The sequence below is a fragment of the Pleurodeles waltl genome, chromosome 4_1 (genome assembly GCF_031143425.1).
Source record: "Pleurodeles waltl isolate 20211129_DDA chromosome 4_1, aPleWal1.hap1.20221129, whole genome shotgun sequence".
Taxonomy (NCBI): Eukaryota; Metazoa; Chordata; class Amphibia; order Caudata; family Salamandridae; genus Pleurodeles; species Pleurodeles waltl.
This window is the reverse complement of record NC_090442.1, coordinates 508,728,265-508,745,800: the sequence shown is the minus strand read 5'-3', so window position 1 is coordinate 508,745,800 and position 17,536 is coordinate 508,728,265. Positions and strand designations below refer to the sequence as shown.

The following is a 17,536-nucleotide window of genomic DNA, read 5'->3' as shown; positions in this document are numbered from 1 at the left end:
GCGGTAGTGGTAGTAGCAGGCGTGGTGCTCTTTTTAAGGCAGGTGCTGTCACCTGCCCTATGGCCTTTTTGTCTACAGATGTAGCACCAAGGTTTCTTGTGGGAGGATGGAGAGGAAGAGGATTTAGACCCACTCCCAGAAGATCTTTGTGGCCCTGATGAAGACTCTTTCTTGTCTTTAGATTTGTTCCAACCTTTGTCTTGATTCTTGGAAAAATCATTGTTCTTCTAGTCACCCTCGCTGTGAGTTTTTCTACCCATTCTGATGCGCACTCATTTGTCTGCCGTACTACCCAATTCTTGGGGAGTGGTCAGATCCGAGTCCACCAAATGCTGATGCAGTTTGTCAAATATGCAATTATTAAGAATGTGCTCCCTCATAAGAAGATTGTACAAGCCCTGATAATCATGCACATTACTGCCATGTAACCAGCCTTCCAGGGCCTTCACACAGGTATCTACATAATCCACCAATCCCAGGAGGTCTCCTTCTTGATTTCCCTGAATTTTATCCTATACTCTTCTATGTTCAACCCAAACCCCTCTCTCAGAGCATCCTTAAGTCCCTGATAATTGTCTGCATTTTCCTCCCTGACAGTGAGGAGTTTGTCTCTATCCTGGTCAGTAAAGGAAAGCCACAAGATGGCTGCCCACTGTCTTTTAGAGACCTTCTGTACTCTACAGGCCCTCTCTAAGGCAGTGATCCACTTGTGGATGTCATCCCCAGCCTTGTAAGGTGGGTCTATTTTGCTGAGATTTCTGGAGTCATAGGAATCCTCCCTGACCCTGGCCTCTCAAAAGCTGTTGCAGTCACCATGGAGTATCAACTCCAAATTCTGTTTCTCCCTTTCCACTGCCAAGGCCTCCCTATCTAGAGCTAATAACTGTTGCTGCTGCAGCCTCAGTCTGGCCTCTTCAAGTCTCAGTTTGCTGAATTTCCTATATAGGAATTCCCCCCTGAGCTACAGTGGTTAGCATCATCAGATACTACTGGGATATGGGTGTGGACAGACGAGGAGTATCTATCTCTCCTCCCGGTGACCCTTTGCACTAACCCCCCTGGGAGAAAAAGTGGTCCTACTTGTGTGTCCCCCCTTCTCACTACCATGAGTGCTCCCAACAGGACTGTGGTGTTCCCCAGATTATTTCTGACCGTCCCCAGTAGGATCTAAGTCTATCCTACCTAACACTGGAGGAGCAATCTCTACGTCTTGCTTTTCCTTGCCCTCTGAATGTTGGAGGTCAGACTGAATGAGCAATCACAACAGCAGAGTTTTGCTGGGATTTCTACTGGTCTTCAGCTTCCTAATGGGAACATAACTCCCTCAACTCCTGAAAAGTGAGGCCCTCATACTTAGATTCTAGGGCCTGGGTTGTGTCCTCTTCTGAAGGCATGTTTACCTAAAGTAGTGTAGGTGCACCTACCTACTCTAAGGTTCTTGACTTTCCAAAGGTTTAGAGGAAGGACTAAAGTAGGCCCCAAACTTGCCTAAACTAGATGTCTAGAAATCCCTACTACCAAGTGCAGTATGTCCTAAAGACTGGTAGTGACCTTTCCTGTGGTAAGTCACTGGTGACAAAGTAGTAAAGCAATTGCAAGTGTCTTGTCCCACCACTGCACCAACAATGTCAGAGACTGGCCCAGTGTGTGGTGGACACCTATGGTGTTACACTTTATACTGGGTTCAGGCAACCCTTATTAGATGGTGTTACAGTGTCTGGGTAGCCAGGGCTCTCTAGTGGTAGCTGTGGTGAGCAGCCCAGACTTATCTTAGAGGAGTGTGAAGCACTTGCAATACCACAGTAGTCACACAGTAACGTATCACACATGAAAGGAACCACACAGTATTGCAAAAACAACCGTGCTTCATTACAGGGAGACCAGACTAGATTACTATAGGCAAACCCCCTTCTAGAGGCAAGTACACACAAAATATACGCAGGTAAGTATTAGGAAATAGCATTAAAATAGCAAGGACCCCATAGAGGGGGCCAAACCATATAGTAAAAAAATGGAATGCGAGAATGGGTCCCCCACCAGAGGATATGGAGTGGTTAGCCAAGGGCTGCGGGAGAGTGGAACCCCAAGAGGTAAGTCTCTAGAAGATCCCCAGTTACCAGGAGAGCAGAGAGAAGTTACCTGGTAGTCCCATAGGCTAACATGGGGACTCGTCAATGGAATATTGCAAGAACAGGACCAGAGCAGTGGAACCCAACGGTGGATTCTGGATGAAGAGGACCTGCGAAAGAAGGGGACAGAGTCCAGTCCACACAGGAGTGTCCAGGTGGGGCAGGAGGCAATGCCCACCCTTCTCTGGGTGAAGATCCAGGTCAACGGTGATGGATGAAGTCCAGCTGCGGAGTCTAGGAGCTGCAGAAGAGTCCCTCAAGTTACTTAGGAGCTGCCCCACGCCAGTCGCCAGATCGCAGATGGGTCAGTGGTAAGGAGGACCACCAACAAGCACAAGCAAATGCAACTGGAGCTGTTGGAGATTTGCAGAGATGAAGAGCACCAGCAAGGTCCTGGGGACTCGACCCTTGGAGGGGAGTCAGGGCTGACACTCAGAAGACAGGAGAGCCAGCAGAAGCAGTCGGAGCCCCCCACGAGCAACCCACTGGCAGCAGGCACAGTAAGTCGAAGTAAGGTCCAGGTAGCACACCTGAAGAGGAGTCCCGCGTCACTAGAGCAGCAAAGAGGAGACTGTCCTTGCAGAAGTAGAGTGCTGGGGCTACTTGGAAGCTGAAGATCCCTCGGAGCAGGAGTCAACAAGCCGTGATTGCTGCAACAGTCGAGGTGCACAGGGATTCTGTCTTGGAGGAGGAGCAAGGAGTCATTGTCTCCCAAGTTGGACAGAAGGCAGTGAGGACCCCTCAGAACCACCACCTGTGTTGGAGAATCTTTGTAGGTCCAGAGGACAGCAGATCCCAGCAGCCGGACTTCGTTGCCTTAGGTGCCCGCAGATGCAGGGAGTGACCCCTTCACTCCCAGGGAGATTCCTTCTTGCTTGCAAGGAGAGGTCGTCTGTGTGTTGCAGTCTTGTTCAATTCCTGTAAAGTCCAGCGGCGGTTCCGGTGGCCAAGAGCAGAAGAAGTCATTGCAGAGGGATCCTGGTGGTGTCTTGCATGCAGAATCTGGGGACCCACCCGCAAGGGAGTCCCCAAAATAGCCCAAAAAGGGGCCTGGTCACTTTGCAAGGTGACTACCTATCAGAAGGGGTCACTGACATTATCTGCCTTACCTGAATAGACAGATGCTCCCAGGGGACTATGACCATCTTGTTTTCAAAATAGCAGATCAAGTGGCCACTTGGAGGAGCTCTGGGCACCACCCATAGGGTGGTGATGGATAAGGGAGTAGTCACTCCCCTTGCTTTTGAGCTGTTTTGCACCAGAGCACGGACCGGGGGTCCCTGGACTGGTGCATCAATGCCCTGGTTATGTATATACCATATGCTAGGGACTTACAGGATTACACCAGTATGCCAATTGTGGGGTGCAAAGAGTACAAAGGCAACTAAATTTAGAGGAGAGAGCACAATCACTGGCGTCCTGGTTAGCAGGATCCCAGCAAAAAGAGTTTAAGCACACTGACAACAGGCAAAAATTGGGGGGTAGCCATGCCAGAAAGAGGGTCTTTCCTACACCGGCCAAGCCAGGTCACAACTGCAAAATGAGATAAAAGGGAGGCTTGTTGAAATTCAGTATTTTCTTAGGATCACACCATTAGGTGAAACAGGGAAGCCCAGATTGATACTAGATTTTATAGCTTCACTGTGCCAAATTCAGCCACTAGAGGGATATCACTTCCTGACATTTATGGCTACTGTTTCTGCTTCTAATAATTGAAAAGTTAGATTAGAGCGTTTTATTTAGGGTAGCTTTATGTAGCATGAAACTTGCCCCCAAACATATTAGCGCTTGTTAGCAGATACAGACATAATCCAAAATCAATTTGACCCACAAATCTAAGAACACATGTAGATGCTTCCACCAATATTGCATATGCTGCACTTATTCTGTTGTTAATGGAAGATTGCACTGATGCAGAGCATGATGCACTTGATCTGTCTTTAAAGGGCGCTTGTATTGATGCCACGCTTGTTTTGTGCAAAGTGCAGCCTGGCACAGAATCACCCACACTTTCTTTGCTCTGTTAGTGAGGGAGGCTTGCATGGATGAGTTTGTGCAGTGATTCTTCCCTATGTGATGAAAACTTAAACTCTTGTTGTCTCTGCTGAATTTCATGGCAAGTACATAAACACCTTTGTTTCCTAGATAACTTAACCTTGCCCATATACTCCATTGTCAACCTCTAAGATTCACACTCAGAAGAGTGGAGACATAAAACATAAAACAGCCACAGCTATTGAGGCATTGAAATTTTTAGAAATGTTTAGGAAACTAACTTTCATTATATCTTCCTCAGCTCTGGCCCATCATTCAGCATCAACAACGCTTGCCTCCTCTGGTCCATGACAGGCAGGCATTTTCTGCATTGTCTCAACCATCTGAGCCCTAAGTAGCCAGAATCTGTCAAAAGTGAGATAACTGCATTATGGCACTATTCGAAATGGCCCTTTCTGCAGGATTATCCCCAAGCTTTGTGCCTTTTTCCTCCTTTTTTTCTGACCCTCTTCTTGTTATCTTTAGAGCTCTGGGCAATTTACCACTGCTAATTAGTGCTAAAGTGTATGTGTTCTCTCCCCTAAAACTTGGTATAATTGGCTTACACCGGTTTGGCGTATTTAATTTACCTGTAAGTCCCTTGTAAAGTGGCATAGCATATACACAGGGCCTGTAAATTAAATGCTACTAGGGGGCCAGCAGTGATGATTGCGCCACCCACAGAAGGAACCTTTCAAACTTGTCTTAGGCCTGCCACTGCAGTGCCTGCATGCACAGTTTACTGCTACATTGACTTGGCAATTCAAACTAATTGCCAAGGTACAAAACTCCCTTTTGACTAAACCTATGTCACTCCCAAGGCAGGCACTAGATAGCCCTTGGGGCAGGGTGCTGTGCATGTAAAAGGTAGGACTTTAATTCCATGTTGTACATGTCCTAGTAGTGACAGTCTGTGTCGTATTTCACTACTGTGAGTGCTGCTCCTCTCATAGGTTTGCATTGGGAATGCCCTTAAATTTGTCTAAGTGGTAAATTGCTGATGTGTGAGGAGTAGCGTGTTTGGTATGTTTGGAATGGTAGTGAGAAATCCTGCTTACTGGTGTAGGTGGATTTTACAATACTCAGGTCCTTAGAAGGAACGTTTAACTGAATACCTATAAAAGAATAGTTGTTTTTTATTCAAGCCACCCTATCCAGTCAAATTGGTATGGTTTCTTTAAAAGCTGGGTCACTCCTGAAGGAGGTAATATGACCAAAGGCTGGCACTTGTATGAGCTCTTTTAAAGGGATCCGAGTATAGTTGGTAAATATTTCCAACTGAGGAGCTCAAATGTGTGAGGGTCTTGAAACGCAAATATAAAGGCCAAGAAAACTTTCAAAGGGTAATATAAATATAGGGTAGCTTCCTCCAATTAGGCTTGACTGTGCAATTTCAGTGTTAGTGAGATGAAACCAATGGAGGACACTCTCTAATCCTCCCATGACACAAAAGGCAGCCCATCCCAGAAAGTTCCAGCTGTCTGAGTACCTGCTATATAAACTTTATCCCTCAAATTTACATCATTAGTAAAGAGATATGACTTGTAATACATTGATCTTATCACACCGTGCAACCTCCATCAGCACATATTTCCCAATTGGAAATGCAAATGCAGTGATGAGGTGAAGTTAAATCCTCTTTGAGTTGTTCTGCTTTGAGGTACCTGAGAGCAATATAATTAACTTGATTATCATTGTTAGTTCTTGGTAGCCCGGTTTGGGCTAAGAGTGGCGTGTCTGCTTTCAGGTTTACATCTTTTTTTAAGCTGGCAACAATTTGCATTCCTGAGGCCCGCTGTTGCAAACCATTCTTGTTGATCAGTTTGTCTCTCTGATTGGGTGGAAGGGATGTCAGTGGTGGAATTCTATATTATGAGTCTGATGACTAGATTACCACTTATGTCACTGCAATAAATTGACTTCCTTTTCCATTAGGCAGGGAGTGAAAGGCACAAAAAGCCACTACTGTAGTTCTCATCTCTAGGGCCCACATTAAGTTGCCCCATGGTAACTCTGACTGATTAATTTAAGAGTTGTGAGCCAATCATCATCCTCTGAACTGCTGTGCAACCTTTCAAGTCTGCACAGCTTCTTTGGCGGGCTACCCACCTCCTCCTTCACCCTGCATGTAACTCAGGACCTAGGGTAACTATGACTCGTACCTTCTCCCCCATTCACAGTGTTGCCATCAGTTATTTAATTTCAGATGTTGCAGTCATTGTTATCAATGATGTCACAGAACACTGTCATGAGTGATGTAATAAAGGAGGTAATTGGCAGTGCATGGCAAAGGTCCGAGTTATAGTTACTTTAGGACACACCTTATACTGCATTTTTCACAGCTTGACCCAGACAGGAGCAGAAGTGTGCCCTGCCCAGGAGAGTGTGAGCAGGGAATAGATTTCTATCCCCGGCCTGCAATCTCCCAAGCAGGGACTGAAGTGTCCCGATGGGGAGCCCGGGACACTGCAACAAAGCTCCAGGGGATGGGCTGCCCGGAGCAGAACATCGTGCAGCAGGGGCCCATGCATGCTCCATCCCCTAAAAAACAAAAAGAACACTGACCCCGCGGAATGGTGGCCCCAGGGCTGCACTCCTCTCCCCTTGAAATTAAAACAGCCACTGGGGATGGGGTCCTGGTTCCTCTTTAAAGCTCAGAGCATAGGACAGCATGCCCCAATCCCCTTGAAATGAAACAGCCCCGGGATGAGGTCCCTGGGGCTTCTTTAAGGCTGAGAGAGAGAGAGGGGCATGACACCTACCATCATTATGAAAACTGCATCCCTAAGGCTGAAATCGGCTTAGGGAAGGGGCCCCAAACACAGCCCCTTCTATGGTTTAAAAAAAATGTTTGGTATGACCTTGAGGCGCTGACACACCCCAGGACTCATTTTTGTTTTTACCGTGATAAGGTACAAGAACAGGGGTATTAAAGCAAATATATGAAGTTTTTTTAGTTTGTTTAGAAACACAGGTATCTACCAATGGCCCTTATATACTTTTTTTTTTTTTAAACTAGCTGTTTTCTGGACAAGGGACAAAGCCCCTGAGTCCTGTAATGGACTCTGTAACATTTATTTTCATGTTCGGCCAGCCAATCAGAGAGCAAGCTCCCACATGAGCTCTCACTCCTGCTGGAGCTAGGAGGCTGACAGGAAAAAAAGCACCCTTGACCAATCAGATCGCTCAATTTGTTTTTAACTGCGTTATTGAAGGACCCGTGTGAGTGTTTCCATGAACCCAACTGTCCAGATGTATGTTTTGAGCCTTAATTCCTCAAACTCTACAGAATGGATTTACACCAAATCACCATAAGAACTCTTTCTGGACTAAGATCTAGCTTTCTGCCAAGTTTGATGTAATCCGTTCAGCCATGTTCGTGGTATAGCTGTTCAATTTTTCCTATGGACCCCTTTTTTCTCATTCCCCATTTGACGGATCAACCTAAAGAAGGCGCTAAGGTGGATGAACTGTATGTCTGAAAATGTTTGTGAACTTTTGTGAAATGGTGGCAATGTTATTAGCAAATCAATACCAAACACTATTCCTATGATAACTTGTGCAAGTTTCTACTGTTCGGCCTCAAATCAGCTCCAAGGACTTTCTCAAAATGCATGGCAGCGGTTGCAGCCTATCTCCGTAAAAAGTCTTCACCTACTCATGCTTAGACAACTTGTTAATAAAGGCACACATTGGATATCAAACACAAAAGGACTTCAATTTCACTGTTGCATTAGTAGACCAACTAGCTATCTGTGTGAATCTGGAGAAATCAATCACTACGGTTCAAATTATGGACTATCGAGATGCATGTCATCACAGTTGATGTGCTTTGGAGGGCACAGTGTATTTCTCAAAACTATCACCAGTTGTTACATGCTACAAACCCAATAGAAAGTCAAGCCTCCTCTCTCCTAGGGTTCATTACCTCTTGCACTTTCTTAATGGCCAATGCACCTCTCTATATGAGACTACAGCAAAAATGTTTTGAAGGCCAATAGTCACACTATTATGGTGAGTTGGAATTAAAAATCTGCTAAAATCAACAAGCACAAAAGTCCTTTCAGTGTAGACTCAACAGACAGGTTCTACTATAAGGACTCCCATTGCATTAGGATCTTCTTCTTCAGACTACTGTGACCAATGCTTCTCTCACTGGACATCTGGACAATCTCACTATTTAGAGTCATTGGTCACTGCAACAACTATGCCATGTCAAAGTTATCACGCTCAATGCAGTTCATTTTGCCCTCAAGGCTTTCCTACAAGCGCTGCACACAGAGTTACAGCACAGACGGACAATACGACCACCATGAACAAACACTTGAACAAACAGGAAAGAACAAGATCAGGAACTCTGTAGTTGGAAGCTCGAGCAATTTGCCATTATTTTCAGGCGAGGAATCTAACTCTTCATGCAATGCATCTGCCAGGTCTCCAAAACCATCAAGCAGACCTACTCAATAGATGCTTCTATTAAAATCAAAAGTGTGAGCTTGACAACAATGTCTTGCACTCTGGCTTTCAAGTCTGAGGATTCATAGAAATAGATGTATTTGCCACTGGACAAAACACAAAATGCACAGATCCAGAGGTGGGACCCAAGTCAATGTGCAATGCTCTCTTGATGACTTAGTTGAACAAACGATCATCTGAAACCATGATTCCCATAGCCCTGAAGCAGACAAGGGTGGGGTGGTTTTCAAAACTATTTCACTTATCGCTTGCACCCCACAAGAGCCTGCGATACAACCATAATCTATGTTCCAGGATGGGAGGGAAGATCCTCCACCCCAACATGCAGCATTTAGCAGTATAGTTCCTGCGGTCAAACATTATGGATGCCCAAGTCTACTGCCAGACTGTATGAAGAGTTGTAAGGAAGCAAGAAGACAATCTACCAGGAGCTCCAACGCTTTTAAGGGGAAAGGATTTGTGATTTGGTCACTTAGCAACAATCACGACCAACTCTTATGCCAGGAGAATGTTATTCTTCCTTAGCTGTTGCATTTAGCAGAGTCAAATCTTCAATTATCTTCGATCAAGGAGAGAACTGTTAATTTACCCAATCTAAAACAGGGTCCTGAAGTTGCATTTAGATACAATTAAAACCATCCGAAAGACTAGTCTTCTTTTGGTAAATTATGGGCCTCTACTGACAAGATTAATATTCTCCAAGCAGACCATATCATTGTATCCTGCATTACAAGTTGTGAACAGTTAGCAAATAAACCTCTACCTGGTACACCAAAAGCACATTCCTCTAGAGAAAAAGCAGTATCCACTGTTTGGATCAAGAATGACCTTTCAAAAATATGTAAGAAAGCAACCCAGAAACATACATTTACAAGACTTTACTGTCTTGATGAAGAGTCTTGAGCGACACATTTGTGGGTCAAGCAACTCCACTTAATTTTTTGAATTAGCCTACCCAAAGTTCATCACAACTATAGCTCATACTTATTTACTTGTAATCCTAGGTCTGCATTGTATTTTCACTGAAGTCATGGACAACACTCCTTCCTCCCCAGTTATCAATGTAAATCATCTTTCCTACGCATCACAACCTACGGGATGTTATGTTCTCCCATTCAAAAAGAATTAGGCTGTGAGACAACCTGCCAGTACACTACATGCTGGGTAATGGAAGCTGCTGGTTTCCTTAAATCTACAGTGTATGCTGAAGGCAGCAAGTGCATTTTGACCTGACAGGCACCTACTACTTTGCTGCTCTATGCAGTTAGAGCGGAGTCTCAGTCTGTCTGATTATATATCACATTTCTACATCTAGATGCTGCAATGTCATCTGTGTTTAATTGTAATACTGTAGTTTTCTGCAAAAAAATGCGAAAAAAGATTGCCTTTTACAAACTTAGGGAGGGGTCACCGAAATGCTCATCACTAACATGCCTACCTCCAACATTAAAAGAAGACTTAAGTTTTCAGGGTCCTGTCTGAGGTGGACGTATTGTAGTATTTTCGTGCCAGGCTCGCTCCAACGGCGGCATGGCAATTGTAATTGGATGGCATTTTAGCACGCACTGCCGTTTCTGAATTGAAAACCGCATTCCGGTAAAAAAAAAAAAAACTAAAGTACATTTTACTCTGGTTGAGTTATCATAGACATTTTACCAAGATTGTTCATTCGTATGAGGTATTGTAATACTTGTGTTTTAAAAACAGGTTAAAAGGTCATTAGGATATGATACAATGGATTTTAATAAAGAAAAATGGTAAAGATTGCAAGTGATCTGAATTCCAAGGGCTAAAGGAGTGTCGGAGATATTTTTATATCTCTGTTGTGTATTTTACATATATATAATCATTTTGTGTGCTTTGAAATGTACGCTATTAAGAATATTAAGATCCGCGTTAAAGTTTATCAGGCGTGATTAACTGTTTGAATTGTTAAGAAAACGTACGTGATATAATTTGTTTAAACTAGTAGCATCATTAAGTTTAAAAAAAAAACATATTTGATCATTTCAATCAGTCTTTAAGGCACAGGACAGATTAGATCTTAACGAGACACAGAAATCAACTTTGCGCAGACAGTTAATGGAGCAATTCTTGACAATGATCTTTCGTAAAACAGTCTGATCGCGAAAAGTAACCTTACCGTGTGCCCATGTAATGTATAAACAAGTCTTCCTCCCAAGAGGTCCAAAATCTTGACAGTACCATCACTGGAAGATGTGATGAGATAGTTGTTCGATGGATGGAATGATAAACAGTTAACTGCTCCGTTGTGTACTGGTTCACAGGGAAAAAAATTGGAAAATGTAGATTTTGATCTATTTTTTTCCTTACCAACTAAGTAGCCTCTTACAATTTAAAGGCCACAAGACAAGACTGTTTAACGAGCTGACATTAAACAGTCGGGATTAATATTTTTCTAAAGTAAAAATAATCGAAGTGCATTTCAACACACTGGTTAACAGCTAGCCAGGGAACAACTCACTCGAAGCTACAAGGTGTGATGGGTATAACTAACTACTGTACACCAGTAACTCAGCCAATCACAGTCTGTCCCCCTGATGTGAACCTCATAGGTATGATTTCTAGAACTTTCCTGGGACTATTAAATTTATAATCCCTAAAACCCAGATGACCTTTGGAGAGGGTAACTGTTGTATCTTACAGTGTTTAGATTTGAAATGAAAGTATTTACAGTTAGGTTAGCGCTGGTTTCTCCTGAGGAAAGAATGCACGTTCGTTGTAAGAATGTTAGTCTGACAGTTGAATGAAGACGCCAAACTGGATGGATGTTGGTGTACATTTGCATTGTAACTTCTCTACTACTTTAATACATTTCTTGTAAAACCATTCATGGATTTGGAGTTGATTTCAACAGTTCTATTACTACAGTGACCACATTTTCAACACTAAAATGCCGGAAAGTAACACAGAAGTATATACTGATAGCTTTCTTCAACATAGTTTGATAGTCTGAAGATAGGGGCTGGTTATGGCTTCAAAGAAGACATCTCAAGGGGGGTAATTGGAGCTTTTAACGGGTGATGTGGATCTGGGTTTTGAAGATGGGCTCTATACTGGGTCTTGTAGAGTGGTGTCTGAATGGTACTCTGTAGAATGTGGCTTGAGTAGGGATTTGTAGGTAGTATCTACATTGTACTTTGCAGAGGAATCTGATGTAGGGATTGTCTAAGTTAGAGCTTTGCAGACTGAGTTTGAATGGGAATTTACAGAGTGCTCAGGATACAACTTTGTAGAGAAAGGTCAGGATGACTCTTTTCAAAGGAGGACTGGATTTGGACTTAAAGAGGACCTGAATATTACTTTTGCCCCAGTAAAATCTGTAAAGTGCTGATGATTTAGTAATCCTTACCCCCAACTCTCTCTGCCCCATTCAAAAGTTTGAAGTGGGGCCGGCTCAAAGACATTGTGCTCAAGAAGCTCAGTATATTGATATTATTTGGCCTTAAAAAGCACACATTGCTGCAGTAATTCCTGTCACTGAACAAAACTACTTTGTGTGCCACTATGCTTCTAGTGAAAGAGAAGAATGCTGACACTCACAGTGAAGCCAGCTGATAAACAGATGAGAGAGAGAATTTAATTAAAAAAAAAAGGTCTTGGTTAACACCAGACCTAATTAGGGGGCCAATTCTAAAGAAAATTATAAACTTGCACCTCTATTATATGTCCTTACATCAGTGCAGATTTATGGCTTTCATTAGTTGACAAGCACTTAAAGAACTAGGCAGGAAATCATACGCCTAGAAAATATTTGCGAACTGCATTTTAGCACGAGCAAGCATGCATGTGTAGATTTGCTCATGTGAAAATCTAATGAGTGTTTACAAGTTCACTTTCCCTCCAGCCACTTTTTTCCCCAACCCTGGAAGAAGTTTTACTTCTGACCCTTGTCAGGAGTAAGTTTACAGCCTTTCTCAGTATGGCAAAAGATTAGAGAAGAGCTGGTGAAAACCCCTAAAACATGCTCGTTAATAGGTTTACACATACTCAAATGGTCATTCCAACCCTGGAATAATTGCTTACCAATACCTCCAGCCCCAGTATATAGATCTGCAGAAAGGTGGCAAAATAAGGGAATTGATAGTATTCAAACCCTAATATAACTTGAGCCTTAGCATACTCAGAGATGCTATTATCAGTGCTCTTATATAATAGGATTGCTGCCATAATTTGTTGCTGCACTACATGGCACAGATTTTGTTACAGGATAAGTAGATTTATGAAACAACCTGTCCCTTGGACAAATAGATACTTTATTAATTTCCACACCCCCTGTGTGGAAAGGCTAGTAGCAATATTGGCAAGCACAAAACTACAGGCTGACAGCACAGCCCTGCTAACTTTTGAATTGGACTACTAACGTTGTTACTGTAAGGTACCAAAAGAATCAGTGCATTAAATCCGATTTAATGGTTAAATGGAATTCAATATCACTGGTCAGCAAGGTGCAACTTTAGAATTTGCCACTTTAGTTGCCAAACGTTTCCAGTACCTGAATGCTTTTGTACACGGGGTCTGTCCTGCACACAGCATTCTGCCCTCCTGGGAGACGTGCTAACGACTCCTAGGACACGAGACAACAGAAACCTGCAATGGAGAGAGGTGTTACATCTCTCCTGCAGAAAACCACATGGTTGATGGCCCAAAAGGCAAGTTTCAAAGGAGAAGCCACCTTTGAAGGGAAAATGGGTAACACTAGGGAGTGTGGCTGCTCCAATGTCTAGGCAGGCAGGCACTAGGGGCAGGGAAAACCTAACTGTTTTTTCAGGGATGTGTAGCTCCCTTGGTAGCCACACTTCTGGGTTGGGCTAGGGAGCTCTGGGCACCGAGAGAAGGTTTCTGCCATGATGGAAGTGGGCATAATGGTGCATCTTGGGGTAGCCAGATGCCTCACTTCAAGGGAAATAGTCATCAGGAGGGAGGGAACCTGGTTGGCCACTGGCTACCAACAGCATCCTTCCCTGATGGCCTTTTTTGAGCATAGATAGGGCAACTCTGGCATCTAGAACTCAGGTCTCGATTTGACTGGAAGAATGACCAAAGAAGACCTGCTCTGTTGCACTGTGGAATTGGCACAGAGTGGCTGCACCAGCATAGATGGCACCTTCTGACCCTGGTGACTAGCAAAAGAGAAGGGGCTGTACCTCCTGTATCCTGTTTGTGGAGAAGTTGTCTCCAGAACGCAGCCAAAGCAAGAAACTTCAAGGGTCAGTTGGCCTACCTCCTATTTGTAGCACAAGGCCACAACAGCTGAGGAAGCCTGCTGGGGAAAGTTGGAAGCTCAGAATATATAGACTGATGCCAACCGCCACTATGTAGCACCAGAGACCAGAACCTGATGCGTCCAAGTCTGCTGGACCCAGGAGCCTGACCGGAGTGGAGCTTGGTCGACCAGATGTCACTTTATCATCCAGAGAAGGACTTGGCTGTGATAGCAATACCAGGAGACTGTTAATCAAGTGGTGACTGGACTTTTTCCATGACTGAGGACTTTGAGAGACATTGACCCTGTGGCCAGGACTGCCTCACTCCTTTGGTGGACAGAGAGGTAGCAGCAGGAAGACCCCTACCACTGCATCGCATCCATAGCATGCTTGAACATCTTCAGCGTCCTGCATCCCTTACATCAGGATCACTTCCATAGGAAACTACAGCAAAGGATGAAAAGTGTCTGGAACTGACTGAAGACTGCTTTACCTGCTTCAGTAACTGTTTCTCATTGCCTAACTGGTCCCCCCTGACTGGCTCCCAGTCGAAGTTGGTCACCCAAAATAATTTTAACTGACCGCAATACAACTATCCAAAAGTTTTTGCTCAAAAAGTTTCTAAGTATCAAGTTCATTGAATTTGCCCATGCTTGCTCGCGGTTGAGTAAAAAGACCATATTTACTGTACCTTGTAAAATGTTTATCTCCAGAATCCTCTGGTGAATCTTTTTTGTTGTGGTATCTAAATATAGGCAGAAATACATTCTATTTATATAAATGTTTGTTGGATTTCTTGAGAGTCTTATGTAGTTCTGCTTCAATTGTTTTGGCACTGTTTAAATGCTTTACATGTGTTCCGTTCTGTAAGCCTTTGCTGCTCACAGCCACAGCTACCCAGGGTTGATTAACCCCTTCGCTGACAGGCCTTTTCCCCCTCCTGTGCCAGGCCTTTTTTTGCCTATTTGGAATAGTTCTCGCTTAGGCCCTCATAACTTTTTTGTCCACATAAGCTACCCACGCCAAATTTGCGTCCTTTTTTTTCCAACATCCTAGGGATTCTAGAGGTACCCAGACTTTGTGGGTTCCCCTGAAGGAGGCCAAGAAATTAGCCAAAATACAGTGAAAATTTCGTTTACAAAAAAAAAAAATGGGAAAAAGGGCTGCAGAAGAAGGCTTGTGGTGTTTTCCCTGAAAATGGCATCAACAAAGGGTTAAAATCACCAGCTTCCCAGCTTTCAGAAACAGGCAGACTTGAATCAGAAAACCCAATTTTTAAACACAATTTTGGCATTTTACTGGGACATACCCCATTTTTACAATTTTTTTGTGCTTTCAGCCTCCTTCCAGTCAGTGACAGAAATGGGTGTGAAACCAATGCTGGATCCCAGAAACCTAAACATTTCTGAAAAGTAGACAAAATTCTGAATTCAGCAATGGGTAATTTGTGTAGATCCTACAAGGGTTTCCTGCAGAAAATAACAACTGAAATAAAAAAATATTGAAATTGAGGTGAAACAAACAGCCATTTTTCTCTATATTTTACTCTGTAACTTTTTCCTGCAATGGCAGATTTTTGACAGCAATATACAGTTACTACGCTGGACTCTTCTGGTTGCGGGGATATATAGGGCTTGTAGGTTCATCAAGAACCCTAAGTACCCAGAGCCAATAAATGAGCTGCACCTTGCAGTGGGTTTTCATTCTATACCAGGTATACAGCAATTCATTTGCTGAAATATAAAGAGTCAAACATAGGTATCAAGAAAACCTTTGTATTTCCAAAATGGGCACAAGATAAGGTGTTGAGGAGCAGTGGTTATTTGCACTCTGAATTTTGGGGTGCCCATACTAGCATGTGAATTACAGGGCATTTCTCAAATAGACGTCTTTTTTACACACTCTTATATTTGGAAGGAACAAATGTAGAGAAAGACAAGGGGCAATAACACTTGTTTTGCTATTCTATGTTCCCCCAAGTCTCCCAATAGAAATGGTACCTCACTTGTGTGGGTAGGCCTAGTGCCCGCAACAGGAAATGCTCCAAAACCCAACGTGGACAGATCAAATCTTTCTACAGAAAACAGAGGTGTTTTTTGCAAAGTGCCTAGCTGTCGATTTTGGCCTCCAGCTCAGCCGGCACCTAGGAAAACCTACCAAACCTGCAATTTCAATTTTTGAAAACTAGACACCTAGGGGAATCCAAGACGGAGTGACTTGTTGGGCTCTCACCAGGTTCTGTTACCCAGAATCCTTTGCAAACATCAAAATGTGTGCAAAAAAACACTTTTTCCTCGCATTTCGGTGACAGAAAGTTCTAGAATCTGAGAGGATCCACAAATTTCCTTCCACCCAGTGTTCCCCCAAGTCTTCCGATAAGAATGGTACCTCACTTGTGTGGGTAGTCCCAGTGCCTGTGAAAGGAAATGCCCCAAAACATCAAAATTATCAAATACAAAACTACCTGTTTTTTGCAGCGGGCATCTGCGTTTTTAGTCCTGGGCTCAGCAGCCATACAGGGAAACCTACCAAACCCAGACATTTCTGAAAACTAGACAGCCGAGGGAGTCCAGGGAGGTGTGACTTGCTTGGATACCCCAGTGTTTTCTTACCCAGAATCCTCAACAAACCTTAAATTTTGCTAAAAAAAAAATCACATTTTCCCCACATTTCTGTGTGTGATCACCGCACCGGGACAAATTTCCTACCACCCAACGTTCCTCTCCTGGTAAAAATTATACCTCACTTGTGTAGGTGGGCCAAGTGCCTGTGACAGGGAAGAGCCAAAAACATGTCAAAATTGAGGGGGAAACCAAAGCGGGTCCAAAAGGGCAGTTTGGAAAAAAACATTATTAGGCTAACAAGTGGGGCAGAATTTCTATCGGTATAGATGAGACAATGGTGGGTGGTAGGAATTTTGTGGATTCCTTCAGATTCCAGTAGGTTCCATCACAAAAATGTGGGAAAAATGTGTGATTTCCAGCAAAGTTGGAGGTTTTCAGGGCATTGTGGGTAAGAAAATGGTGCGGGGTGCATGTGAAGCACACCACCCTGGACTCACCCAGATGTTTAGTTTTCAGATGTGTCTAGGTCTTGTGGATTTTTCTACATGAGAGTATCCCAAAGTCCAAAAAGTGCAGCCATCACCATTCCAAATGGGTCGATTTTGAGAGTTAGCCAAGCTCTCATGGCCCAAACTTGCTTGCCGTGGGATAAGATGTTTTAGTGTGCAGGGGAGAGCTGAAAGACTGTTACCCCCTTCATTTGGGGTGGGGGGATAACCATGCCCATACTGGTTGGTAGCCACCACCCCACTTTTTTTTTAATTTTTTTAATTCCCTGGCATTTAGTAGACTTCCTGTCCCTCGGGCTGGTGGGCAGAACAACTTTGGCCCCATTTATTTGCGGTGGGGGTATGGCCATACCCCACCCTCTTATTTTGAAAAAAAATCTTCCCTGGTCTCTGGTGCACTTTCTGCCCCACTTGGGGGCAGATGGGCCATCCAAAAATAAGCCGATCTATATGGCCACCAGTAATGTGCCCCCATGGGGAGCGACCTTTGCCCAAGGGCCTGCCCCCCCCAAACAAAACACACACACCAGTCCCGGGTGCTTAAGTGGTTTCTGCCCCCCGGAGGCAGATCGGCCCAATAGAAATAGGCCAATCTG

The 17,536-nt window shown here is 43.8% G+C and overlaps 1 protein-coding gene across 3 annotated transcripts in view; it reads right to left on the bottom strand.

Annotated features, from left to right (window-relative positions):
• Positions 1–17,536, bottom strand: part of LOC138287875 (POC1 centriolar protein homolog B-like) — a 1,054,814-nt gene that overhangs the window by 708,623 nt on the left and 328,655 nt on the right. For all 3 annotated transcript variants that reach the window (XM_069228819.1, XM_069228820.1, XM_069228821.1), the window contains one exon: positions 10,783–10,916. In XM_069228819.1, coding sequence (XP_069084920.1) covers positions 10,783–10,916 — 134 coding nt within the window. The remainder of the gene's footprint in view (positions 1–10,782; positions 10,917–17,536) is intronic.